We start from the raw sequence: 25,345 nt of genomic DNA on the forward strand, positions 1-25,345 counted from the left end.
GAAGAATAGGAGGGAGGGAGGAAGTAATTTGGACCATAGATCAATCATCTAGGAGCTAGAAACAATTGAAGTAACATGGCTTAATGAGAGAAAATAGAAATAGCATTAACCACACATAGGCTAAGTTCGTCTGTGGTGGCCGGTTCCCAACCTCCACGGCTCCACTCTGTTGTTTCTGGTGCGCACGCTTCTCAATTAAGCTGCTAAACGGTGCGTGTGTGCGGTGATTGGTTCCCCCCTTCTCCCGACCTCCGTGGTGATTGGTTCCCCCTTCTCCCGACGCTCCTCTCCCCAGTTCACAATATCTCTTGCGCTTCCCATGATTTGATCCCCGTGTGTGTATGCGGGGTTGCTGTAGAAGCCGCCGGCATGTCACTGGATCTCGTAAACCAGCCATGCGATCAAATGCCCCCAGTGTATCGTTGGAACGGATGGCTAATCCGGCCTGCTCGGCTCTGCTGTGCTGCGGATATGGGTTGTGCGGAAGCCGTTCCTCTGACGTGAACTGCCCCATGTCGTGGTCACTGACAGGTGGGTCCACGAGCGGTGGGGTCCACATGTTAGTCACCACGTCCCTCTGACTTCACGTCAGAGGATCCCAATCCGGGTTGTGCAGATGTTTTCACATCAGCATGGTTTATTTTTCTTTTTCGTCTTGGGAAAGGGCATGTACAAGGATTTTGGCATGGAGATGGGGTTGCTCCGTTGCTGTTAGCTCGTGTGGTAATTCTTCTCTTGCAGTTTACTCTGTTCTGATGTTGCTGTAGCTTGATCCAATCTTTGGTTGGCAACATAGGGAGGTTTCGTTCATAAGGTCAATAAACAGAGTGATGGCCTAGGGTCTAGAGTCCAATGTAGGGCAAGATCCACCCCATATCGAATCCAATCCACAGCAGCTAACAATTCTATCCAAACCATCCCAATCCACTATCCATCCCATAAAATCCAAACCAGACCAATCCATTTTCCTCGTCAGTCCAAACCGAACCAACCCATTCCTCTTTTTATGGTGTCAATCCACCTTCCAAACCATTTAAACCCACTTTAAGTCCACTTCGATCCTTCATTAGCCATGCCGTCCTTGCTGGCGGCGACGCAGCCGGACAAAGTAGGTGCTGAGCTGTGGCGTCGTGGCAGCGGCGGAGGACAGGACGCCGGCGCCGTTCTCAGCTGCTGTCACGTCGGTGCAGGCGCAGCGTGAGGCCAGGCAGCTCAGCATGACAGCAGCGGCCACGACCGTCTCCTCGACGACGGCGGCGAGCAACGGGCCGACAGCGCAGCTGGTCCCTCGTACATGTCGCACACCTGCAGTTAGATGTGGTGGACATGCCCAGCGGCGCCATCCCCGCCATAGTAGATGTTGTCTAGGCTCAGCGCGCCATCACTGGCCACGGCAAGGAGGCCCTGTCCCCATGTGGGAGCAGTGGGACAACAGCGAGAAGGCCAGTTGGCTCAAGAGCGGCTAGCTCTAGGCGGCAAAGCGGGAGGAGTTCGAAGAGATGCAACTACACACGTACCGGCTACCTCGGCCCTCGGCTCCCACGGATGCGGTGGCGCCATGCGCGGCCTCTCCGTCGGCAGCCGCCGCCAAGTCTAGGTCATGTGCGGTGCGGCAGAGGACAGCAGAAAGTAGTCAGACTTAGTCCATTAAAGGAATCCACTTGCCATCCATGTATAGATGGCCAAAAGGCCCGAGGCCCAAGGCTCGATGGCCCGGCCCACGGCACGGCATTTTAGCCCGGCCCAAGCACGACACGACCCGATGGAGGTTGGGGCCGTGCCTAGGCCCCTCCACCAGCACGTTGGACCAGGCCAACAAGGCACGATGGGCCACCGGCCAAGCCCGACACATAAACAATAGGGAGTAAAAATAGACATATTATATGCCACGGTCGAAAGAATAGAGACGTAAAATAGACTTATTTTAGCTATATATATGTCAGCCCAAAGAGGAGGGAGGGAAAATAGACTTAATGTAGCTATATATATGTCACAACCCAAAGAGGAGGGAAGGAAAATAGACTTATTTAAAAAAAAAGGCACGATGGGCCACTCGTGCCTTCGGGCCGGCCCAACCTAGGCGGGAGGAGCAGCCCATGGGCCGGCATGGCCCGGCACTTCGTTGAGCCGTGCCGGCTCGATGGCTGGTGGGCCGTGCCTGGGCCGGGCCGTACCGGGCGAGCCTTTTGGCCATCTATACATCCATGGGTTAAATCCATTTTCAACCGGAAATCACCAAATCAAATCCTGGGCGCACCAATCCACTTCTCTGTGTCACCCAAACCGATCCAATCCATTTGAAGTAGCAACCCATTTTCACCCAACCAAAGATAATCCAAACTAGAACCCAGTCTATTTAACCCAGTCCATTAGCAGGCTTAATGCCGAGTAGGAGATAATGCTTTATGTCATTGACACCTCAGGGTAAAAAAACAATGGCACTGCTCGATCATATGTAGCCGATAAATGTGGTTAGGTTGAAGTATAGTTTGCAAGTTTAGATTATCAAATTTGGAGTGGATTATGCTCAATATCTGGGCGTTCTTGTATCTACTGGAAATGGTTTACCTTCTAATGCTGCCTTCTACTCTGTATGAGTTATGCATGGCTGTAAAACTTGTAAGTAGTCTTTTTTATATCAAAATCAACTTTCTGTAAATTTATGGTGACAAACTGTTGAAGTCTGGATCGAAGTATCGAAGAAAAGAAAAATATTATTGTCCTTGACACACAACATAACTTGTCTTGTGCCATTTGCATTAACTAGCATATTGCCCATCCGTTTAATCTATCTACCTTATAAGACAACAAATAGTTTTACTCATTTATCATGTGACACATCCAACGATCCAAATTCATTTGTGGATACAGCTGTGTTCGGTGTTACCGGTTCTCATCCTCTTCCCCTCGTTTTCCGCGCGCACGCTTTTCAAACCGCTAAACGGTATATTTTTTTAAAAAAGTTTCTATAAAAGTAGCTTAAAAAATCATATTGATCCATTTTTTAAAAAATAGCAAATAGTTAATCACACGCTAAAGAACCGTTCCGTTTTCAGTACGCATATCCTGTCCGTGTAGGGAAGACTGTTCAGAACGCAACCTTAGATCGGATGGCTCCGCACCTCCCTTTGATCGCGCTCTCTCCCGCATCGGACGGCATCCGCTCCTCTCCCTTCCGCAACTCCCTCTCTCCCGCACCGCATCCGCGCCTCTCTCTCTCTCCCGTGCCTCCCTCCGAGATCAGCTGCTTCTCCCGCATCGCATCGCCGCTATCGACTCCCGTCGCCGCCCCAGTCTGCCCTCCCACCGCCGCCTCTCTCCCGTCACCGATCCAATCCGCCGCCCAGTCCCGGCTCCGATCCCCCCTCTTCTCTCTCTCTCTCGCAAACCCTAGCTCCTCGCGATCCCCGTCCTCCGCGCAGCCGCCGATCTCCGTCGCGCCTCCAAGAGTTGCCGCCTGTCTTCCGTTGCCGATCCCCGTCGACCACGACCACGACCACGCCGCCCGCCGATCCTCCATCGCCGCCTTCACCGAGTCACCGCCCGTCATCCACGACTACGTCGCCGCTGATCCCCCGACCGCACACGGCTCTGGACCACCATCGTCCTGGGAATTCACCATCTGAACTCCTAGCCTAAGTGAGTGGCTCCTTCAGTTCTACTCTTCTGCCATGTCTTCGTTGATGCAGCAGGGTAGAAAAATTGATGGAGTGTATTACTATAAACATGCTGGGCTGTGAGGACCTTGCTTTTCTTTTTTCCAGATCGAGCCATTCGGGCAGATGAGCAATTTCAGAAACATGTTCTCCTCCCAACTTAAAAAAAAAAACAAAACAGAAACATGATGTATTATGGGAATACATCTATTTCACATGCATGATTCCAAATGATATATTACTAGGATGGATTCCAAATGTCCAACATGCTATATAATTTATTGACAATAATGATTCTCTATTATTTCTTTTTTGTGTGAATTTAAATTATCTTATTATCATTGCTTCCTAAAACATATACTGTATAGTTCTTTGATTTGTATATAGTTTGTATATAAAATACCGTTGTAGCGTTGCACGGGCAGAAGACTAGTTAAAGAAATTTATCATTGACCCACTATTTTTTCTTACCACAAAAAGTAGGAAGTCGGTGGTAGGAGTGTTGACATGCAGGGTCCCTTCTTTTTCATTCCAAAAAAAAGTAGGGAGTTGGTGGTGGGGGTGGTGGCAGATTCACCTCTCACCACCGCCACTACTCCCTATTAAAAGGAGTATAGATATCTACTTGCTTTTATTTTTGCTTGAACCATGACAATGTACTCTGTACTGTCCCTAGCTTATTTGTTTACTATGGTAGTTTGTCACTCCTGTCAATTGTTCATCCACTCCATTGATTGGATTTTAAAGGTGCACCATCAATTGAATTCTGCAAAACATCGCCTCCTGTCTTCAATTCTCGCTGTCAACATTTGCATACAGACATGAGGTGATAGTGTTATGCATATTATGCATATTATTTGTTGTCACGGCCTCAGTATTTGAGTTCTCAACACTCTCCTGTTTTGCTAGGTGCACATGTTACCTATGATTGCTATGTTTGGTTTCTAATATGTTTTTTTTTCAGGGAGAAATCCGCCTTGGCATCCGTCGGTGCTTTTGCGATTATGGAGGCCGACGACGACATTAATATTTTTGTGAAGGATATGAATGTGAATGACGGTGAGCGGCACCCGAGGGGGGAGAAGCGCAGGAGGGTTGGGAACGATCAGAAGGTGAAGGTGGATGACCGTGAGCAGCACTGGTGCGAGGAGAGGGGGGAGAAGCGCAGGAGGGTTGGGCATGGCCAGCAGAGGAGCCACCAGCGTGACCAGGAGAGGAGCCACCAGCATGACCAGGAGAGGAGTGTGGAGCGTGACCAGGAGCCACCAGCGTGACCAGGAGAGGAGCCACCAGCGTGACCAGGAGAGGAGTGTGGAGCGTGACCAGGAGAGGAGCCACCAGCGTGACTAGGAGAGGAGCCACCAGCGTGACCGGCATAGGAGTGTGGAGCGTGACCAGCATAGCAGTGTGAAGCGTGACCAGCATAGGAGTGTGGAGCGTGACCAGCAGAGGAGCCGTCAGCGTGACCAGCAGCAGGGACAAGAAAAGGTGGTGGGGAGTGACCACCCGAGTAAGGAGCAGCGGGGGCGGGAAGAATTCATCACTATATCCGACGTCGAGACATCCTTTGAATTTGAGGGAAGATTAGTTGGCAAGAGACTTGTGGATGCTAAGTATGACAAGAGATCTACACCTAAGGGGCATAGGAGAAGACACAAGGGACGGCGCAGGAGGCGTAGCTCTTCTTCGACGTAGCTCTTCCTCGATACATGTATGACCCTATGTGGCGCCCCCGAACCTTGTGGGTCCGGCGGCCACAGTACTGTACCTGTGCAACATGTACCAGTCCCAGGATACACAAGCTGGTACACACAGAACATCGGTGATCCACACTTGCTTAATTTCTGCCGAATTGTGCTCAAGTCTCTATACACCAATGATATGTTATGAGTTCCGTTGTGTTGACCATCAGTAGTTGGTCCACGTCACTTTAATTCTGTGGAATTGTGAACAGATCACTGTTTAGGTCTATCTTTTATGAACCAGTGATATAGTAGGATGTGCTAGTGCCCCAACTGCTTATGTTACTTATCTCCTGAATCTGATTTTAGATTGTAGAAGTCTGTGCAAGTCTTGGAGCTCCTGTAGGCTGTACTCAAGGTAGCAGACGTGAGGCATATAGAGTGCGCTAATTGAATCACTCCCGAAGCATGGAAAATGAGTTGAGACCAGTGATATGGAAAAATAGCTTCATCTAACATGGTTTTCATATCCACATGACAATATTAATGTGGTGTATCAATGTGGCCTGTTTCTGAAGTTATCTACCACGTGCATTATTAGATTACATGACTAACTGTTCTGCTCAATTTTCAGTGTTGCAACAGAAATTCAGACTATCGTACAGGATGCCAAGGGCAAGTTTGAGAAAGAAAGGTGAAGGACCAATTCATTTCACTTGCCTGTGAACTTCTACTTGTATGAGTGCAGTTCCTTTTTGTTGTACATCTGTGGTGAGATTTAAAGTGGTTTTTGACTCATTCCTATAACACGAATATGAAGCTAATTCTTGGAAATGTTTACGGTGCATCATTCAAATATACTATGAACTCTGACAACTGTTTTTTATTTGCATTAGCAGGCAAAATTATCTGAAAGTTCTATCAAAGACTTCAAAGGAGGTTACTGACCTGTATCCAATGCAGTGATGCTCATCTGGTAACAATCCCCTCTTAGTTTTTGCTAATGTCAGCTTCATTTGTATTTGATGTAGTGTGAAGGTTTACTGAAGAACGAGTACACCAAGTTTCAAGCAACACATGATAAATTCTGCAAAGAAAAAGCTGCACACATGCAAACTTTCAAAGGTATGTCAAATGAGCTAGCTGCAAACACATTTACTTAGAAGTGAGTTTTGCCGTTTGTTTTCTGTGCTATTAGGTGAATTATATAGGTGAACTTTGTGCGAGGAAAAACTGTCATATTTTATCTTGAGGATAAACAAGTGTTGGAGAGTCTTGGAGGTGTTAACTTCCATTCTTAACTAACCAGGTGCAAAGAGTAAGGATATTTCTTGTGTAGACTCTTGTTTGCACCATGTTTGATTTGCGCTCAGTATGTAACAAGTTTTATTTACTATTATTTCTTCTACTTATCATGCAATGCAGGTTTCTCTATCCTCTTCATGTCGACTTGCTGATTCATGATGGAGATGGCTGTCTTTTGATTGGTGTCATTTCGACACGTGACTTGGTTTGGTCAGCGAATGTAAATGGCTATTTGGCCATGTGACTTCTGTTTTGGCGAGTGACAGTTTATTTTCGTTAGTGACTTGTGGTAGCTTATTTTGCTATTATAGGATATGGTCATGTACTGAGTAAACATGTATTGCGCTATCAGATGTATGGATATTAATTGGGTTTTGTATTGGATTTTAATTGGGCTAAATTTGTTTGATATATGGGCTTCTCGAATGTGCATGGCCTAGATGCATTTTTGTTGTAATGTTTGGGCCTATTGGGCCTTTTGAATATGTATGGCCCATTCAATTTTTAATTCAATATAGATGAATTGGGTTGAATTTATTAAAATCTAATTGGACTTACAACAGGCCTAGCCCATTAATAAGTTTCTCGAGGTGGCGACCCGATGGACAATGTCGGAGGCTCGGAGCCTCGGAGGCTTGGATGGACAAGGTCGTTGAGCTGATGGAGGTCAGGGCGGATGCAGGAGACGCTGCCGACCGTGGTGGATGGGAGCAACGATATATTCAGCGGACGCAAAAGACACCGACCGGGGGTGGACGGGGAGGTCGTCTGGCATACATAGGAGACGCGATGACTGCGCTGGGCGAGGGAGACGACCGCGATGGACGAAAGCGTCGGTCCGGTGAACACTGGCAAAAGAAGCGGCCATGGCGGAAACCGCAGGAGCGGGGTGCTCCTCCATCTATGGACAACGGGCCCACAGTCTCGGATAGCGCGAGCAGTCCAGCGACAAATTAGTCGCCCGCTGGTTCCCTCTCTCCTCTCCTCTCTCTTCTACGTCATTTAAAAATCCTACGGTAATGGCTATTGCCGGTTATCGTACCTGCTCTTAGCGAAGAAAATTAAACTAGATTCCTAAGAACTCCTTATTCGTTCCCCTTAATTTCAGGAGGAGAAAAGTGGTTTGAACTAATAAAAGCCATGTACGAGCTGTGTACTTGCGTGTTTAAAGAAAAAGATGGATTTAATAAGGCCAAATCTTCAATGCGCTCACTTTTCAGCTCATCACTCCGTCACCTCGTGCTCGTGCTGTCCTTCCTTCCTGCTATCCTGCGTCGTCTTCTCCACCCCTCTCTCTCTCTCTCTCTCTGCTCAGCTCAGCTCGATTCATCTCAGCTCAGCGCATCGACCGAGCGAGCAAGCGCCAAGCACCCAAGGAGGAAGGAGGGGGCGCTGCTCCGGCCGAATCGATGGCTATGAGGCACAGGGCACGCTCCGCCCCCAGCTCCCCGCTCACCCCGTCTTCAACCACAAGGTGCATATGCTCATTACTTTCTCCGTTAGCTCCCCCTTGATGATTCTTGCTTCCAGTGGCTGTGGATTTCTTGTCCATTTAAGCAGTTCTTGTGCAGCATGCTCCATGCAATGCTCCTCTTTTTTTTCCCCAATTTGTTGAGAGAGCAATGCTCCGTGAAGCTGGGGTGTGGTGGAATCTTGGTGATGCTTTGATTCAGATAAAACAAGAAATGGGAAATGAGAAGGATTTGTTTATAGCTTGGCTTTTGTTTTCTTTCTTTTTAGTCTTTTTTTGGCATTTCTTAGACATACGGGCTATTTAGTATCTCAAACGAGGATTCTCGATGTTATATATGGGTATTTGGTACCAGATCGAGCACAAGAAGCTCAAGAAATGCTTTTTGGGTGATATGCCATGTGCTTACATCGGCAAGCATCGCAGCAAAGCTTCGTCTTTTAGTCTTTTATATCGGGTCAAGTAGGATAAGATTAGTGAGAATTTTGATTCAGATCCATGGCTAATGGCTTCATGTATGGGCAATGCCGTCGGTGGCTAGACTGCAGTAGGAATTGGTAACCAAGAACAAGAATGGATGTGACCAAGTTTAATCTTTTTCACCTTATCTTTTCTGAGAGGAAAAGGCACAGGAAGATCTTGGAAGAAGCTTCAGTGTTTCGTTGACCGGTAGGCATGGAACATGGTGATGCCAGCATGAAGTACCACTGCAAGTGGACTTGGCATTGACATTCACCCCACTATCGTTCACCTTTTTCTCAGCTAGTGGGCAATGAAAAAAAAGGCAAGCTCTAGCTAGTTGCTGGCGCAATTTGGATAGAGAAAAGGTGTTGAGGATATGCCGCGCACTTCAGATGGTGTTTGGTCTTAGGTTATGTGGCATATGGTGGGTGTTGAGTGGATACCCACTTTCATTCGAATGGAAAAAAATATGGGAGCAGATTTCTTCTTAAGTTCTGGTTTTCCATTGTTAGGTTCCACCGTTACAAACAAGACTTAATTCCATCTTACAGAAGATTGCTTCACGGTTCTGACAAGTTGTTACATGTGGAACCATATCATGTAAAATGAACTTAACAAGCAATTCTGTACACAATTGGATGTAATCGTCTGAGATTAATAAAAGCTTCCTTTATAAAAAAAAAACACAATTTGATATATTTGAGCTAGATGTGTCGGACTTTTCTATGTCTTGCTCATTTGGAAAAAAGCCAGACCACCATCGTGTTCTCAGCAAAGTAGCTCCATTTCTGTTGAATCTCTTCAATTCTAGTGCCATGTTCTAGGTTCATGTCAAGAGACATCAGGTTTGTGCAGCTTAAATTTCAAAATTCTATCTGTAGTTCAAAGTTCAAACTGCAAAATGCAAATGTCATGGACTCATGGCTATGTCATTCTAATGCTTGTGCTGTATCCAGTTGGAAATTAGATGGTTCAAATGAAGGTTGAGAAAATTGAGGCACACAATTACATTTTCTACTGTAGGGAAACTTACCTTGCGTAATATAGAATTAACCGTTTCTAGTCTTTCCCTTCTTGCAGAGCAAAGAATATTTTTGGTTTCTCTGTATCTCTCATCCTCATCAATCTGGCTTCCATTATGGAGCGGGCCGATGAGAATCTCCTTCCGGCAGTTTACAAGGAAGTCAGTGCAGCGTTCAATGCTGGTCCTGCTGATCTGGGATACCTTACATTTCTAATGAACTTTCTGAAGTCGATAGCATCTCCCTTGGCAGGTATCCTCGCCCTTCACTATGATCGCCCAACAGTGCTTGCAATAGGGACTGTCTTCTGGGCCTTATCAACAGGGGCTGTTGGAGTTAGCCAGCATTTCCGGCAGGTTGCATTCTGGAGAGCTGTAAATGGCCTTGGACTTGCTATTGTAATACCGGCACTTCAGTCGTTCATCGCTGACAGCTACAAAGATGGTACACGTGGCGCAGGGTTTGGTTTACTAAGCCTCATCGGTGCAGTAGGTGGTATAGGTGGTAGCATTCTAGCCACAATCATGGCTGGAAATGACTATTGGGGTTTGGCAGGATGGCGTGTTGCATTTATTATGGTTGCTCTCGTCAGTTTGATAATTGGCATCCTTGTGTACTTATATGCGACTGACCCAAGAAAAATCCCTGGTAATCATCTTCTTGACGACGATGACTATGAGAGGTACTTTTATCTATGTTATTTAATTCGTTCTGTATCATCTTCTTGTGTTACATCATTGATAAAAAGTACCACTCAAGTCCGGTTTACAAAAAGGGTTTAAGAATAAAATTCTTCAACAGATCTTTTGGAGTTCAATACAGTAACATGGAAATCATCTCAAGTAGTATCTCCATATCATTATGATTTTGTCATATAGGATATGAAATCATTATAACGCTTTCTTTGTTTGCGTGATTTTAATCTGCTTCGAATTTCATTTCAGAACAGGGTTATTTTGTAGATGAGCTTAACAATATGATTTCTTTTTATGATACACTAGGATAAATGGGCCATCCTATGTTTTTTATCCAATGGATCAGATTCTATTGGAATTTTACATCGCTTTTCCTTTCTAGATTCATGGTCTGCTTTGGGTAGATTTGCATTGTAAATTTGTAAATTTGCATTCGTTGTGCGTAGCTCATTAATTGTAAATTTGCATTCGTTGTGCTTTGGGTAAGCGTGCAATGGATTTATCCCTGAACTAATTACTGCACAATATTAGAATTAAAACCTGCAGCTGGTAACTGTGAACAATACTATATGCACTTCAGTATGACAGCATAAATTGGTATTTCATCACCCAGGTTACATTTGGCCAGCAAAGATGTTCTTCCACCTCCTTCTATATGGAGGGATTCTTTGGTAGCAACAAGATCTGTAATGAAGGTGCGGACGTTTCAGATCATCGTCCTGCAAGGAATAATTGGATCATTGCCATGGACTGCCATAGTTTTCTTCACAATGTGGTTTGAACTCATCGGTATGATGACAAATTGATTATTATTTTGAACACTCAAATGATTACAGTGCCCTCAATTTGACGTCAAGATGTTTAAATCCTCTTAGGTTTTGACAATAACAGCTCGGCGGCATTGAATAGCCTGTTTGCCATTGGGTGCGCAACTGGAGCTTTCCTTGGAGGGGTGATAGCAGATCGCCTCTCGCGACACTTTCCAGATTCTGCACGTGTCATGTGTGCTCAGTTCAGTGCCTTCATGGGCATCCCTTTCTCGTGGATCCTCCTGACGGTCATCCCGCAGTCGGTTGATTACTGGTCCGCCTACGCCGTCACCCTCTTCTTCATGGGCATCACCATAAGCTGGTGCGCCACCTCTGCAAACAACCCCATGTTTGCGGAGGTAGTCCCTCCCAAGCACCGGACCATGATCTACGCCTTCGACCGTGCATTCGAGGGCTCATTCGCCTCGCTGGCAGCTCCCGCTGTCGGCTTGGTCACCGAGAAGATATATGGCTATGACAGCAAGACTGTGAACCTTGCGAACGGGTCAGCAGAAGGAGCGTATGCGCTCTCCAGGGGACTTCTGACAATGATGATTGTTCCTTTCGGCGTCTGCGTCCTGTTCTACAGCCCCTTGTACCTTGTGTTCAAGCGTGACCGGGAGAATGCGAAACTGTCGAGCTTCAAGGATCAGGAGCTGGTATGAAGAAACCGCTTGTGCTCGGACTAAAGCTCTGGTCTGGCAGCTCAAAGAAAATTCAGGTTCGGGCTTCTTCAGGCTACAACATGAAGCATTCATCTTCAGGTGGATAGTTTGACCTGGTGATTACCCATGTGGAGAGATAGTGGTGTTTTTGCTGTAACTGTTTGCAGGCAATTGCAGCTATCATGACCACTTGTTCTTTGGTAGGCAAAGAGAGAGTAGATGGTGTAATCCATGCTGATGTGATTTATGTTAGTAATACCGAATTCCTAGTTTTGTAACGGATTAACTGGAAAATTCCACTGTCAACAGATTCAGTTTGGGTATTATGCTCATTATTCAGAATACAATTTTTTGAGATTGCTCTGGGTGCTGAGCTGACCCTAATAGTTGACGTTGAATTGGAAATCATATGGTGTTCTACAGCTTAAGCCTATCTTCATATGATACGGTACCTACATGCCTCCCTTTGTAAAAATACTGTACAGAAATAGTCATAAGAATCTATAATGGTTTTATTGGTTTAAACCCCGGCTTACTATTCCAATCGGTTTTCGCGAAACTGCTATCAAATTTCAATTTGGAATTTCTTGGCATGATAGATTCTCTTGTACAAAGAAACAAAATTTAAAGAGCTTAAGCAAAATATCTAATAAACAATCACGCGAGTTAATAAAAAAAATCAAAAGAACAATGGATGAATTAATCTCATGAAAATGAAAACAAAAACAACTTCTAACGATGGCTTTCTCTTTTTTCACATTTCATCATTTGATTTCAAATTCAGCAAAATATCCTCTCTATTTTTCCACTGTAATAAGTGACTATCAAATTCCAATTTGGAATTTCACGGCCTGATAGATTGTCTTATCCTACGTACTAAGAAAGAGCTTAAGCAAAATATCCAATAAATAATCACACGAGATTATAATAAAAAAAATAAAAAGAACGATGATTTAGGGTTTGTTCAGATCGATACTATTTCAAACCATGCCATTATTTGGTAAAATCGACAGCTATGTAATTATATTTAGTTTGTTACCAAATTTTGGTAATGTCTATGGAATTTTGATAATATTGAATCGAGCACATTCTACTAAAATTTGACAATGTTACTAATTTACCAAAATTTTGGAAATGTTCATTTTGACATAATCTGAACAGACCCTTAAACCTTCGGGATGAAAATGCAAACAAAAACAACCACTGACGGTGGGGCCGGATTGTCAATCACCACCTAGACCAGACAGCCACACTGCACACGGCCACTTCGATCCAGTCCATTGGAAGCCGTCGGATCGCACGATCGGACGGCCCAGATCTCTCCCTCTCCCCCCTCCAAGCGTCCTCAAGTCCTCGTCGTCGTCGCCTCCTCTCCCAAACCCCACGCGAAACAAAACCTCCCCACGCCGCGAGATCTCGCAGCAATGGCGGCGCCGCGCCACCACCACCTCGCCCTCGCCGTCGCCCTCGCCCTCCTCGTCGTCACCGCCGCGGCGGCGGACGAGGGGGGACCGCGGGGGAGGCGGGTGCTGGTGCTCGTGGACGACCTGGCGGTGCGGTCGTCGCACTCGGCCTTCTTCGCGTCGCTCCAGGGGCGAGGGTTCGATCTCGACTTCCGCCTCGCCGACGACCCCAAGCTCTCACTCCACCGCTACGGCCAGTACCTCTACGACGGCCTCGTCCTCTTCGCCCCCTCCACCCCGCGTAATTAATTTTCCCCCACGCTCTCTCCCTCATCATCCTCCCCCTGCTCATGAGATCCAGTGACTCAGTTCGTGGATGGATGGGGCTTGATCCGATCTGTGGCTATGGGTTGGTTTTTGCATTAGATCCGTAGAGTAGAGAGGTCGTTCGTCTGATCCGATCTGTGTTTTGGGAGTAGTGGAATTCTGTGATCTCTGATGGGTAGCTCCATCCATCCATTGGGTTTTGGGGTGTTGAATTCTACGCCAACTGGAAGGATTTAGGTAGTAAGGTTCTGTAGAGGTTATGCTTAGTTGTTTAGCTCTAGTGGAAAAATGAGATTGTAACAGTATTAACCACTGCAAGGGCTATTTACTTGTGTTCTGATTTGATTGCTCTGCTTGTAACAGTCAAGTTCGTTTCAATTCTGCTGTGCTACAGAGTAATTGATTTTTGCTCCTTTGTGGCTGGTTAAATCTGTGGGTTAAGTTGCAAATGCTTTGCTCTCTGCTCGTGATGCTTCAGTTTTGGTTTAGCCTCAGTCCTGCGAAGTCTTAATGTTTGTATCTTTTCACTGGCAGGTTTTGGAGGATCAGTGGACCAAAATTCAATTCTGGAATTCATCGATGCTGGTCATGATATGATCCTGGCAGCAGACTCTTCGGCCTCTGATCTTATCCGAGGCATTGCAACAGAGTGTGGGGTTGATTTTGATGAGGTAAGATATACCTGTGGTTCTAAAGCTTGTTAATTTGATCAATCGTTGTCTCTGTTTCCCTCAGTCTCATGTGTTTATGGATGGTGCCAGGATCCAGAGGCAATGGTTATTGATCACATTAATTATGCTGCCACTGATGCTGAAGGTGATCATACTTTGATTGCTGGTGATGACCTCATCCAGTCAGATGTGATACTGGGGTCAAAGAAAATTGAGGTTGGTACTAATACTTCAAAAAAGACCCATGTCTTTCAACCGTTCTGCTCTTTAATTTTTTATATATTTATTACTTTCTTGTAATAAACTGTAGTTGGAGCTGAGTTGAGACTAAATCCTGATCACCATTGATATAGTTGAATAATGAGCATGAGAGTCATGGACTGAGTACTGTTTTGGATTTATTCAGTAGCAAGAATATTTACAGTATTTGCAGTCAGTAGAATTTTGGCTGTCATGGGAACAATTTTGGTCCTTCATTGCTGTCCATTGTGCCCACGAGTGCCTGTCAAATTAAATTCAAAAAGCTTTCTACCACATTTTCCATTGCTGTCCTATGACACAATGTGTGGGTACCTTTTCTGTTTTTTGTTTACAATGTGTACTTGTAGTGCTTTCTTTTAATAACTCTCCCTGTTTACTAGGCCCCTGTATTATTTCGGGGAATTGGACATGGGGTTAATCCATCTAACAGCTTGGTAAGTCATTTAATTTCTATTTTGTTACCAAAAAATTGCATGCCTCTATTAGTCTATTTTGTTACTATGGATAGGAAGTTTTAACTATAATCTTTCATTTATCCTTCTTCAAATATATGTAGGTCCTGAAAGTCTTATCCGCCTCTCCGTCAGCATACTCAGCAAACCCAAAGTCTAAGTTGGCTTCCCCTCCATCTCTCACAGGGTCGGCTATATCACTGGTTTCTGTTATGCAGGTACAGGATTTATGCTTGTCTCATGTGCTTGATGCTATGGAATTTGTTGCTCAGATTTGGTTTAGTGCTTCTATCCTTGACAAAATATTAACATAAGACACTAAACCATATTTATGGATCAATCCATTTCAGTTAAATGGTTTCCTGTAAAGTACTGCATAAGTCTACAACCCTTCCTTTTATGGCCAACAAGTAATTTAGTTTACATTAGTGTTAGCCACCTGGTGTCGATGCTTATGGGTTTTGCTTACTTTATTTCCTTAAAAGTGAAAGGACAAGCGAAACAGTTTTCTTGGCCAGTAATCATTCCGTTGTTCATTGTGGAGTATTGACTGCTAGACCAATGGTCTGCAAAGATTTGTATCTCATCAGTTTTATGTGATCACCAGTATGTAGCTTTCCGATGAATTTAAGAAGCCTAATATGTCCCTTTGCAGGCAAGAAACAATGCTCGGGTCTTGATATCTGGATCACTCGATCTGTTTAGCAACAGGTATGCTAAATCGAAGTTGCTTCCTCTGATTTTACAAGATTGCTTATTCAGTGTCTTTTAAAATAGGTTCCTAAAATCTGGTGTTCAGAAGGCCGGTAGCAAGATAAGGTGAGCTTAATTACATTTGAATCTTTTGGAGATTAGATTTTCAAACACTTGTGGTGCTTATAACTGAATAGACATACTTTAAAAACATATTTGAGACGACTGATTGGTCAAGCCTGGAGTAATCGTGCAGTCGTGCTCCCTCTGGTATAGATTTTGCGGATTCTTTTCTTGACAAATGAATGGACTATGTACACGTGTAGGCAAACATTGGCTGATCTGATTATATTAGAAAAGAGACCTGTCACATTATTACTTGAACATCAAGTTATTAATGTTTTTAGATTGCACACAGTTTGCAAATATGTGCTTACCGTATTTGAGATGGTTGATTGCTCAATATATGCAGATCTTAGTGCTGCATATTTCTGAATAGACATACCTGAAACTGAAAGCATATTGTAACTTTTGTCACTGTATTAATGTTTTTCATATTATGCTTTGTATGTTAAAAATGGTTGTATGATATCCTCAATCAAATGGAAATGATATTAACTTTATATGTTTGTCATATATTGGTGCAGGCATGAGAAAGCTGGAAATGAACAATTTGTGACAGAAACAAGCAAATGGGTCTTCCATGAGAGGGGCCATCTAAAGGTTATATGTTACCTTTATCACATTTTTCTTTGTTTTGAATATGTTTGTTTCTACAACAGAAATTATAAATAAGAATGATGTCATAACCTTGCTATGTCCCACTTTTCAGGCAGTGAATGTCAAGCATAACAAGGTTGGGGAGACAAATGAGCCTGGCATGTACCGCATCAATGATGACTTGGTAACTCTTTGCCTGTTATATCAATTGAGCACTGTGAAGTTAAACATGCTAATGTAAATGATTCCCTGAAGGAATACTCTGTTGAGATCTACGAATGGTCTGGGACAAGCTGGAAGCCGTATGTTGCTGATGATGTTCAAGTTCAGTTTTACATGATGAGCCCTTATGTTCTGAAGACACTGTCGACTGACAAGAAGGTATGAGATACTATGAGTCAGTATTGCATTAATGTTTGTTTTTAGCTTGCTGTTTGTTAAAATAAAATTTCATGCCAATACAGGGTGTATTTTCAACATCCTTCAAAGTTCCAGATGTTTATGGAGTTTTCCAGTTCAAAGTTGAGTACCAGAGGCTTGGATATACTGGTCTCTCTCTTTCTAAGCAGGTTGGTTCCACGATGCTTTCCTTTTTTACAACTTCACACAAAGCATATGCATTTTGCGATAATTATCGACCTTTGTAAAACTGCATTCAACCATTTGTTTCTCTCCTGCAGATTCCAGTGCGCCCTTACAGGCATAATGAGTATGAAAGATTCATAACTTCGGCATATCCGTACTATGCTGCGTCGTTTTCAACAGTAAGATATACTTGATACATTTCAATAGACATGAGTTTTTCTTGACCTTACATTTTAGATGGACATAGTTATTGTCACTTCTGTAGATGGTAGCATCTTCATATTCTCATTTGTATACCTGTTTCCTTGGCTGGAATTACTAAGATATTTGTAAAAGTTACATATATGTTTGTAAAAGTCATGACCTAGCTCTTTATATAATTTCCCTCTTTGTTGCAGATGGGAGCCTTCTTCATCTTCTCATTTGTGTACCTGTACCACAAATAGATAACTCATGAGAGAGCACGAGTTACCTGAGGCTGATGTGTGCTAGATCCATGCACTGATTGTGCTGTAAACCCAGTGTTGGGGGTTCCAAGTTCATAGAACCATATTTTTGTAGCGCAATCTAGAGCACCTTTGACGACCACTATCATTGATAACAAGAAATTGTACTCCTGCTGCTAGAATCTTCCAACCATCCCCCTTTTCTTTCAATCTTGCCTGATGAAGAGCTGTTGAAACTTTCATAGTCAATAGAATCATAACAACATAAGCAATTCGGTGAGTTCGGAAGCGCATGTGAACTGTTGTCCCTTTACCTGGGGCTTCGAAGTTCAGAGACGAGACATGGTTATTGTTTCAGATGGGAGTGCTTGAATGCGATTTTCTTCTGCCATTGAAATGTTGTCTTGAGTGCCAGTTGACACAAGGATTATCAAGATTTGTTCTTCCAAATTTCTCAGTAGCTCCTATCCCAGGGTGTACACTGTCTGAGATCTTGCCATCCTTGTGTGGTTCCTTGGTACCCACTTTGTGAAGTCGAAATTCATTGAATCTCGTGAAATTTGTTATGTCGATGGTCATTTCAACTTTAAAACGAGATTGCAACCCCCTGTTGTCACCGCAGAAACACAAAACTGTCCGGGTTCCTTTGGAACAAATGAGAAGTGTAGGAATATGGAGGATCGCAATCCATTAGAAATATTACTACATGATCCTTTGGAACAAAGGAATGCCTCCTATAAAATCCTTTGAAATTCCTATAAGCTCATTTTACAGGAATTTGGGAGGAAAACTAACCTGAAGCTAGACCTCATGTCTTCTCTTCCTTGTGACTCACAATTTCTATATTCTTTTTCTATGTTGATACCAAACAATAATTTTGGTAAAAACCTAAGGATTCATTTCCTATAGGATTTGCCGTGGCATGAAATTCCTACATTATGTTTTTTCATGTGTTTTTGAAATCCCCGTTCCAAAGGAGCCCATCATTTGGAGGGCTTCAAGACCTCGAAGTACCCAGGCGAGTAAGCAAATATATTTTTAAGGAGCACCATCCTTTATTTATCAGCTAATAATAATACATAAACCATAGCATTACATCGTATTATTGCATTTTACAAGCCATAACATGACAAAAGCATACTATAATTTTCTTCTTTCATTTTAGATGTAGCAAAGCATACTCCCTCTACCGCGTTGCAAGTCGTAAGAGGGCACATCACAATCTCTCCATCGGTCCGTCCATCTCTGCTGCAAACCATCAATGGCAATGATCCAACGGCTGGGAATGTCTCAGCCACGAACACCAGAGGGCAAATATCGCACCGCCACGTGGCAGCAGCAGCATCCTAGACGTGAATCTCCAGGTTCCACCTGTACATCTCCTGCTCCGGCACCGGCAGGTCGACGGCGACGAGCCCCGTGTCGCCGTCGTAGGTGAACCCCACGTCGGCGCCGTCGAGCGCGCACCTCGCCGGCCTCCGCGAGAAGTAGGCGCCGAACCGGCCGCAACCGCGCACCCTGAGCGCCACGGCGGCTGCGGCGTCGACGGCGCACTCCTCGACGGCGCCGCCGGCGTTGAACATGTCGAGGAGCCCGACGGGCGCGAACTCGACGCCGGCGCCGCCCGGCGCAGCGGCGATGGCGCGGACGGGGCAGACGTGGAACACCTCGTACTCGAGCGCCCCGAGCGTCACCGGCAGCGCGGCGCCGCGCGGCAGCCGGACCAGCTCACGCGCCCGGTGCGCGTACACCACGGCCTCCCCGTCCCAGCCTCCGCCGTCGCCGCCGGCGACCTGCGCGATGGCGTCGACGTCGTCGGCGCGCACGGCGCCGGTGAGCGTCCCGGGCGCCGCGTCGTGCACGCGCGTCTTCTTGGCCACCCTGCACCACCCGGCGCCCTGGCAGTTGAACACCCCGACCACGCCGCCGCACTTGTTCAGGTTCCATATCTTGAGCAAACTACAAAAAATTCCATCAAATTTTAACCCAAATTCGAAACCATTTCACACAAATTTCGAAATCTTTGTTTGTTACCTCTCGCCGTCGCGCGCCGGGTCGGAGAAGAGGCAGTCGCGGGTGGGGCGGCCGGGGAGGCGCGCCCGGAGCACGGAGCCGTCGGGGAGGACGAGCTTCCTGAGCAGATCGAAGTTGTGGTTCCCCGGCTTGTCGCTGACGTAGATCGGACACCCGCCGATCGCCCTCGCCGCGCCGTGGTACTCCGCCGCCGGGTGCAAGCTCTGCAAAAACCACACATCGAACACCTAAGAAGCAAGAAGAAGAAATGGCGCCGGCGTCGGACACGAAGGGGTTGATGCTTACATGGAACATGTCCCAGTCGGGCTGCATGAACTCGCCGAGGAAGACGGTGTTGTAGGCGACGGAGGCGACGTGGATGGTGTGGGACGCCGGGTCGCGAGGGTAGAAGTCGTCGGAGGCGCGGACGACGGCGGTCTGGCGCGCGCTGTAGAGCATGTCGGTGTTGTGGCACATGCAGGAGATGCAGCCGTTGTCCGGGAAGCTCCGCGCCACGGACGCCTCGAGCGCGCGGTGGTAGGCTCGCGTGAGCGCGACGCGGCCGCCGTGGCCGGCGCCGAGCGTCTCGATGATGTTCTGCACGTCCACCTTCACGCCGTCGACGCCGCACGACGCCAGGTAGGCGTGGAGCTCGTCGTAGAAGTCGAGCACCTTGCGCGGGTGGACGAGGCCCAGGCCGAGCACGGAGAGGGAGTCCATGACGATGTCCGGCTGGTTCGCCGTCACCCCCGGCGACTGCACCGGGTACGCCAGCGCCGCCTCGTACCGCTCCATCGCCGGCGCCGGCGCCACGCCGCCCCAGTACCCGGCCATGGCGTGCCACACGTACACCTGCCGGACGCCGTGCTCCCCCTTCACCTCCTCCACCAGCATCCTCAGCCCCGGCGTGTCCTCGCCGGCGCCGCCGTTCTTGCTCTGGAACTTGACGTTCTCCTTGATGCCGGTGAGCCGGCTGGCGAACTGGGCGCCCTCCTGGACGGCGACGGCGGGGTGTTCGTCCGTGTCGTCGTCCTCGGTGCCGATCTGCTGCCAGCCGTCGTCGATGATGAGGAAGCGCGGCGGCGCGCCGCCATTGGCGAGGCTGCGGAGGCCCTGCTTGACGCCGTCGGCGGTGACGTCGGTGTAGAACGCGTCCCATGTGCACCACCCGAACCAATCCAAGAAGGACGGCATCTGTGACATGAACAGAAAATCGATCCATCAAACAAACAAAAATGATCAAATCGGTTCTCGATATTTCAAAAAAAAAGAAGAAAAAGAACTGTATTTCAAAAGGAATTGGTAGTATTACCTTCTTCTTGTCCCTGTGGTGGAACGTCTGCATTCGCTTCTCCACTGCCCTGCATCATTTTCAAATTTCAAACATTAGAATTAGAATTTATAGACGTGTCAGATGTGTAAATTTCATTTGAAACGTAGTACGAGTAGGAATTTTAGTGATGGGGACAGCGGAGAGAAATTCATACTTGATGGCTTGGGTGATCGTGTCGAAGGGGTTGGTCCCAGCGTGGATGTACACCATGTTCACGCCCTGCTCTGTCTGCACCGTCTTATCCCCTGCCCCAAAAACGTCATCCAAATCACTACAAATTTCATCCAAAGTTTTGGAAAATTTCACCGAAATTCGTCGAAATTTAATTTTTCCAAAGACAAATTTCATTCAAATTCATATCCTGAAGCGTACTTACCGCTCTCGATGCAGATCTGGAGCTCGTCGTGCTCGTTTCCCTGCAGCGCCGCGCGGAACTTCCCCTCCAGCAGCGGCAGCATCACCACGTACACCGGCTCGCCGTCGCCGCCACCGTCGTGGCCGGCGCCGGCGGCGGTGGCGGGGACCTCGATGAGCATGAACTGGGTCTCGAGCGGGACGTCGCGGCCGGAGGAGCCCATCCTCTGCGTCATCCACCACAGCTTGAACCTGAACAGGCACATGAACCGGCATTCCCTGCAAAATTTCAGATGCCAAAAACTCTTTACAATTCTGTGAATTCAAAAATGCAGCGAAGACAAATTTGTAGAAATCTTGGGAAATTAATTCTGTGAGATTGCTCACTGGAGCGTGCCGAAGGTGAAGACGTGGTGGCTCTTGGCCTCGCCGGCGTCGGCGCCGACGAAGGCGCCGTCGACGAGCCCGGCGCCGGACGCGTGCGCCGCCGTCACGTTCTCCGGCACGCCGGTCAGCACCGTCCGCCCCCGCACCGCCAGCCTCCCGTCGCTCACCGTGATCTGCGGCGTCACCGTCATCTTCTTCTACTCCGGCGAACTCTCACCAAATCCGACGATAAAACGAACTTAGCTCCCTTCAAACGAAAACAATTAGCATCACACTAATCAAGAAATCAACCAAACCACCAACCAAGAAAATTATTACAAATCAACCAAACATAGTACCTTTTTTCTAACACGGCGAGGTGATGATAATCTGAGATGAGGGATACAAGATTATGCGAGCGCCGAGGAGGATTAGAGAGTGCTTTGCGTGAGGGTAATTAAGGTTAGTGAAGATAATTAACAACTACTAATTAACTAAATGGCGGTGCCCTCCTCAAAAGAGAGGGAGATAGATGGCGGGAGGAAGGAGAGGGGAGCGAGGGGTTTATATACTCGCGGGAGAGGAAGAGGAGGTGACGTGTCCCATGACACGTGGCAGCATGGCAATGGCAATTATTTATTTATCTGTTTGTTTTTTTTAGCATGAGATTAATGTAAGTGGGGGGACTCACATCACATGGTGATCAAAATGGCCAAGGGACAGGTGTAAGTTTCCATGAGATTTTGTAACTGTTTCTTCTTCTTGCAAAAAGAAATATCTCTCTTCCTATTTTGCCCCTGGGAGAGGAGGAATTTGATTTCTCCAATTTTGGTTTCTTTGTGTGTAAGATTTAATTAGGCTGTGCATGCATGATGATATATGATATGGTCAGACAACTTGATGTGTTACAGTTATATCATGCATTGATTTCTTGCAAGAAACAAAAATTCTGGTATGGGAGACATCTGTCTTATATCTGGTGATTTTATATTTTGAGATATCGTTTGTTTGCTTGTGTGCATTTTCTGTGGGCTTCATCATTTTGAAGACTAGCTAGGCTGCTATATATATTGTTGCATTCCCCATGTTGATGGGTTGCATATATATGGCTAGAACACCTGTGTTGACTGATTGAATGCTGCTTTATATTTTTCCTTTCCTCACTATTTGTTATATTGTTACTTGTAGGTTGTCGTCGATGAGCAAGCGATTGCGTCGGTGTAAATTATTTTTCTCAAATTCTTCGTGACTAAGTTACTTTCACGTAGGTAGGAAGAAAAATCGTGTTTTGGACAACTATGACATCGGTAATTCTCTATTATTTAAATCGAATGATTTTTCCCCCTTTAGAATTCTATCATTGCAAATGGGGCTAATGATTAGCTAGCAATAAATTTTTTACGCACGTACTTGTGGGAGAAGAAATTAACAATACATAATTTTATGAAAATATATAATAATACAAAGTTATTATTACAGGGAAACCCTCAACTCATCAAGTATGTTCGATGGAGTTTGTAGGTGGTTCTGGAATTCTTGCTAAAATTCAACTTGTGTCACAATTTAGGTGTTGAATGCAGCTACCTTGATTGAAACGTTTTAGATCACCCTCCAAGAAAAGTGGAAGATATATATATATATATATATATATATATATATATATATATATATATATATATATATATATATATATATATATATATATATATAAAAGACTATTCTATACCCCCCTCCCTCTCAAAGGCCACACCTACCTCCCCCTCCTTTCCAAGGCCCAAAAACCACCTCCCACCTCGGTCAAACGCTGGTCAAAGCCCCCTCCCGCCGGTCAAAACTCAGTCAAACCCTTCTACTAACTCCCCTCACCACCCACCTCTTCTCAGCTCTCGTCTCGCGAAACTGTGTAGTAACGCGACGGTCACCGTGTAGTAACACTATGTTTTACGTGCAGTAACAACGCTCAAATATAGTTGAAATATAGACATGATGGATCTACTTTTGATAAGCATTTTTTTCTAGCATCATGGTGCAAACAATTTTAAAAAACCATACATGACATCAGAGATATTGTTCTTAAAAGCTTTTCTTTTTGGAATTTGACTCTCCATAAGTAGTAATACAATAGCATTACTTGTACGTTACTACAGTTCTATCACAACGTTACTACAAGAGTCTAGTAAAGACAATAAGCTTTGCAGTAACAAAGTGTCTTGCATTTCTTGAATAGTATTACTATATAAACTAGGAATTGAAACAAAAAATATATGGGTTAAAGCCTCACATGCTAACCGTATACTTGTTACTACACAAAAGTAGAAGTGTTACTACATAATAGGTGCATGTTACCACTTCCAAGTAGCTATGTTGCTGCATGATAAATGCAGTGTTACTATGTCATTTTTACGAGATGAAGATCAAATAGGTGGGCCATAGGTAAAGTCTGTAGGTGGCTTTGAGCGATGTCTGATTGATGTAGGAGTGTTTTGAACAATTTTATACATTTGGTAAAACCATGTTACTACATGTATATACCCCTGTTACTGTAAATTACACATTCTGTTACTGTATGTGGAGGGCTAAAGTTCAAAATGTCAATCTTTGAAAAGCAATATCTCACAAGATATGTATTATTTTTTAAAACCGTTTCCACCATGATGTTATAGTGTTACTGCATATGGAGGATTAAACTTCAAGATGCATCTACGTATTCCCCTCCTCAAGAACCGTTCTTCCTCCCTCTTCTCAAGAAAATTGGTCTCCTCCCTCCAATATAGCGTTACTGCATGTGTAAGATGTGACAGTAATATTGTGGTGAATTACAGTAAATTAGGAATTGAAACAAAAATATATAGGTTAAAAGTCTCAGATGCTAACCATATACTTGTTACTGCACAAAAGTAAAAGTGTTACTGCACGGAAGGTACACGTTACCATGTGTTTATGCAGTAACACTACCCAAAAAATATAGTAAAACGCAGTGTAGTAACATCGTGATGTGATTGTAGTAACGTACAACAGACAAGTAGTAACAAGTAATAGTATAGTATTACTACTTATGGAGAGACAAATTACAAAAAAGTCAAGCTTTGAAGAACAATATCTCCCAAGTGATGTAAGATTTTTTAAAACCGTTTGCACCATGATGCTAGAAAAAAAGAGCTTATCAAAAGTAGATCAGTCATGACTATATTTCAACTATATTTTAACGCTGTTACTGCACGTAAAACACAATGTTACTGCACAGTGGTCGTCGTGTTACTGCACCATCCTGGGACGAGAGCTGAGAAGAGGTGGGTGGTGGGGAGAGTTAGTAGGCGGGTTTGACCGGTGGGAGGGGCCTTTGACCGAGGTGGGAGGTGGGTTTTGGGCCTTGGTAAGGAGGGGGAAGTGGATATGACCCTTGGGAGGGGGGTGTAGAATAGTTTTTCTATATATATATATATATATATATATATATATATATATATATATATATATATGTATGTATGTATGTATGTATGTATGTATATGTATATGTATTCTCCATTAGCACAAAAGAGAAAAAGAGCAAGATTTAGAAGTACAATAGTTACAGGGAGGAATTAATACGCGTTGATCAATTAATCAGGTATAATGTAGCTCTACATGTACATGAATATATAATACATGATGATGAGGTTAAATACAATTGTACATTATTGTCGCGACATTGATCTGCAATAATGCAGCCAATTGGTCGTGTACAATTGATATGCCTGATCTTGATATGTTGCACTCAAATAAATCGTCTTGGTTTCGTCTTTCTGAAAGGGGGCCGGTCTCAAGTGATCATGAAGTATTAAAGTCGAGTTTATCCCTGAGCTTAAACATATTCAAAAGCTGTGTTTTGCTTAAATGCAAAAAAGAGATTTTATATATGTCTCGTTTTCTTTTCTTTTCCAAGAGAACTTTATTAGCATATACGTTCTTCATAAG

General features: G+C 45.1%; 3 protein-coding genes and 1 pseudogene across 3 annotated transcripts; 3 read left to right on the forward strand and 1 right to left on the reverse strand.

Moving 5' to 3' along the window:
• Positions 1–3,193: 3,193 nt before the first annotated feature.
• On the forward strand, positions 3,194–6,230 carry LOC127778608 (uncharacterized; annotated as a pseudogene).
• Positions 6,231–7,874: 1,644 nt separating this feature from the next.
• Positions 7,875–12,255, forward strand: LOC127780756 (uncharacterized). Its single transcript, XM_052307705.1, has 4 exons — positions 7,875–8,117; positions 9,657–10,280; positions 10,907–11,082; positions 11,169–12,255. The coding sequence occupies exons 1-4, from the start codon at positions 8,053–8,055 to the stop codon at positions 11,765–11,767; spliced, it is 1,464 nt and encodes a 487-aa protein (XP_052163665.1). The 5' UTR covers positions 7,875–8,052; the 3' UTR covers positions 11,768–12,255.
• Positions 12,256–13,131: 876 nt separating this feature from the next.
• Positions 13,132–17,597, forward strand: LOC127778958 (dolichyl-diphosphooligosaccharide--protein glycosyltransferase 48 kDa subunit). Its single transcript, XM_052305610.1, has 13 exons — positions 13,132–13,471; positions 14,032–14,168; positions 14,259–14,384; positions 14,810–14,863; positions 14,986–15,099; positions 15,537–15,592; positions 15,659–15,700; positions 16,222–16,297; positions 16,407–16,478; positions 16,550–16,675; positions 16,759–16,863; positions 16,975–17,058; positions 17,278–17,597. Exons 1-13 carry the CDS (start codon positions 13,192–13,194, stop codon positions 17,323–17,325), a joined length of 1,320 nt encoding a protein of 439 aa, XP_052161570.1. The 5' UTR covers positions 13,132–13,191; the 3' UTR covers positions 17,326–17,597.
• A 761-nt stretch (positions 17,598–18,358) lies between these two features.
• Positions 18,359–21,946, reverse strand: LOC127778957 (probable galactinol--sucrose galactosyltransferase 2). The gene is made up of 8 exons (XM_052305609.1): positions 21,751–21,946; positions 21,413–21,659; positions 21,048–21,304; positions 20,826–20,916; positions 20,651–20,699; positions 19,645–20,532; positions 19,360–19,562; positions 18,359–19,284 (listed from the first exon to the last, which is right to left on the reverse strand). The coding sequence occupies exons 2-8, from the start codon at positions 21,601–21,603 to the stop codon at positions 18,672–18,674; spliced, it is 2,292 nt and encodes a 763-aa protein (XP_052161569.1). The 5' UTR covers positions 21,604–21,659; positions 21,751–21,946; the 3' UTR covers positions 18,359–18,671.
• Between the last annotated feature and the right edge of the window lie 3,399 nt (positions 21,947–25,345).

This window comes from Oryza glaberrima, chromosome 7, assembly GCF_000147395.1.
Source record: "Oryza glaberrima chromosome 7, OglaRS2, whole genome shotgun sequence".
Lineage (NCBI taxonomy): Eukaryota > Viridiplantae > Streptophyta > Magnoliopsida > Poales > Poaceae > Oryza > Oryza glaberrima.

What these genes read in the sequence shown, in the direction of transcription:
- LOC127778958 (XM_052305610.1), top strand. Translation starts at nt 13,192, where the DNA reads ATGGCGGCGCCGCGCCACCACCACCTCGCCCTCGCCGTCGCCCTCGCC. An exon ending in TTAATCCATCTAACAGCTTG is followed by an intron (nt 14,864 to 14,985) that starts GTAAGTCATTTA and finishes AAATATATGTAG; the next exon opens with GTCCTGAAAGTCTTATCCGC. An exon ending in ATGAGAGGGGCCATCTAAAG is followed by an intron (nt 16,298 to 16,406) that starts GTTATATGTTAC and finishes CCCACTTTTCAG; the next exon opens with GCAGTGAATGTCAAGCATAA.
- LOC127780756 (XM_052307705.1), top strand. Translation starts at nt 8,053, where the DNA reads ATGGCTATGAGGCACAGGGCACGCTCCGCCCCCAGCTCCCCGCTCACC. An exon ending in GACGACGATGACTATGAGAG is followed by an intron (nt 10,281 to 10,906) that starts GTACTTTTATCT and finishes TTCATCACCCAG; the next exon opens with GTTACATTTGGCCAGCAAAG. An exon ending in AATGTGGTTTGAACTCATCG is followed by an intron (nt 11,083 to 11,168) that starts GTATGATGACAA and finishes AAATCCTCTTAG; the next exon opens with GTTTTGACAATAACAGCTCG.
- LOC127778957 (XM_052305609.1), bottom strand. Translation starts at nt 21,603, where the DNA reads ATGACGGTGACGCCGCAGATCACGGTGAGCGACGGGAGGCTGGCGGTG. An exon ending in CCAGATCTGCATCGAGAGCG is followed by an intron (nt 20,917 to 21,047) that starts GTAAGTACGCTT and finishes TTTTTGGGGCAG; the next exon opens with GGGATAAGACGGTGCAGACA. An exon ending in ACCACAGGGACAAGAAGAAG is followed by an intron (nt 20,533 to 20,650) that starts GTAATACTACCA and finishes TTCATGTCACAG; the next exon opens with ATGCCGTCCTTCTTGGATTG.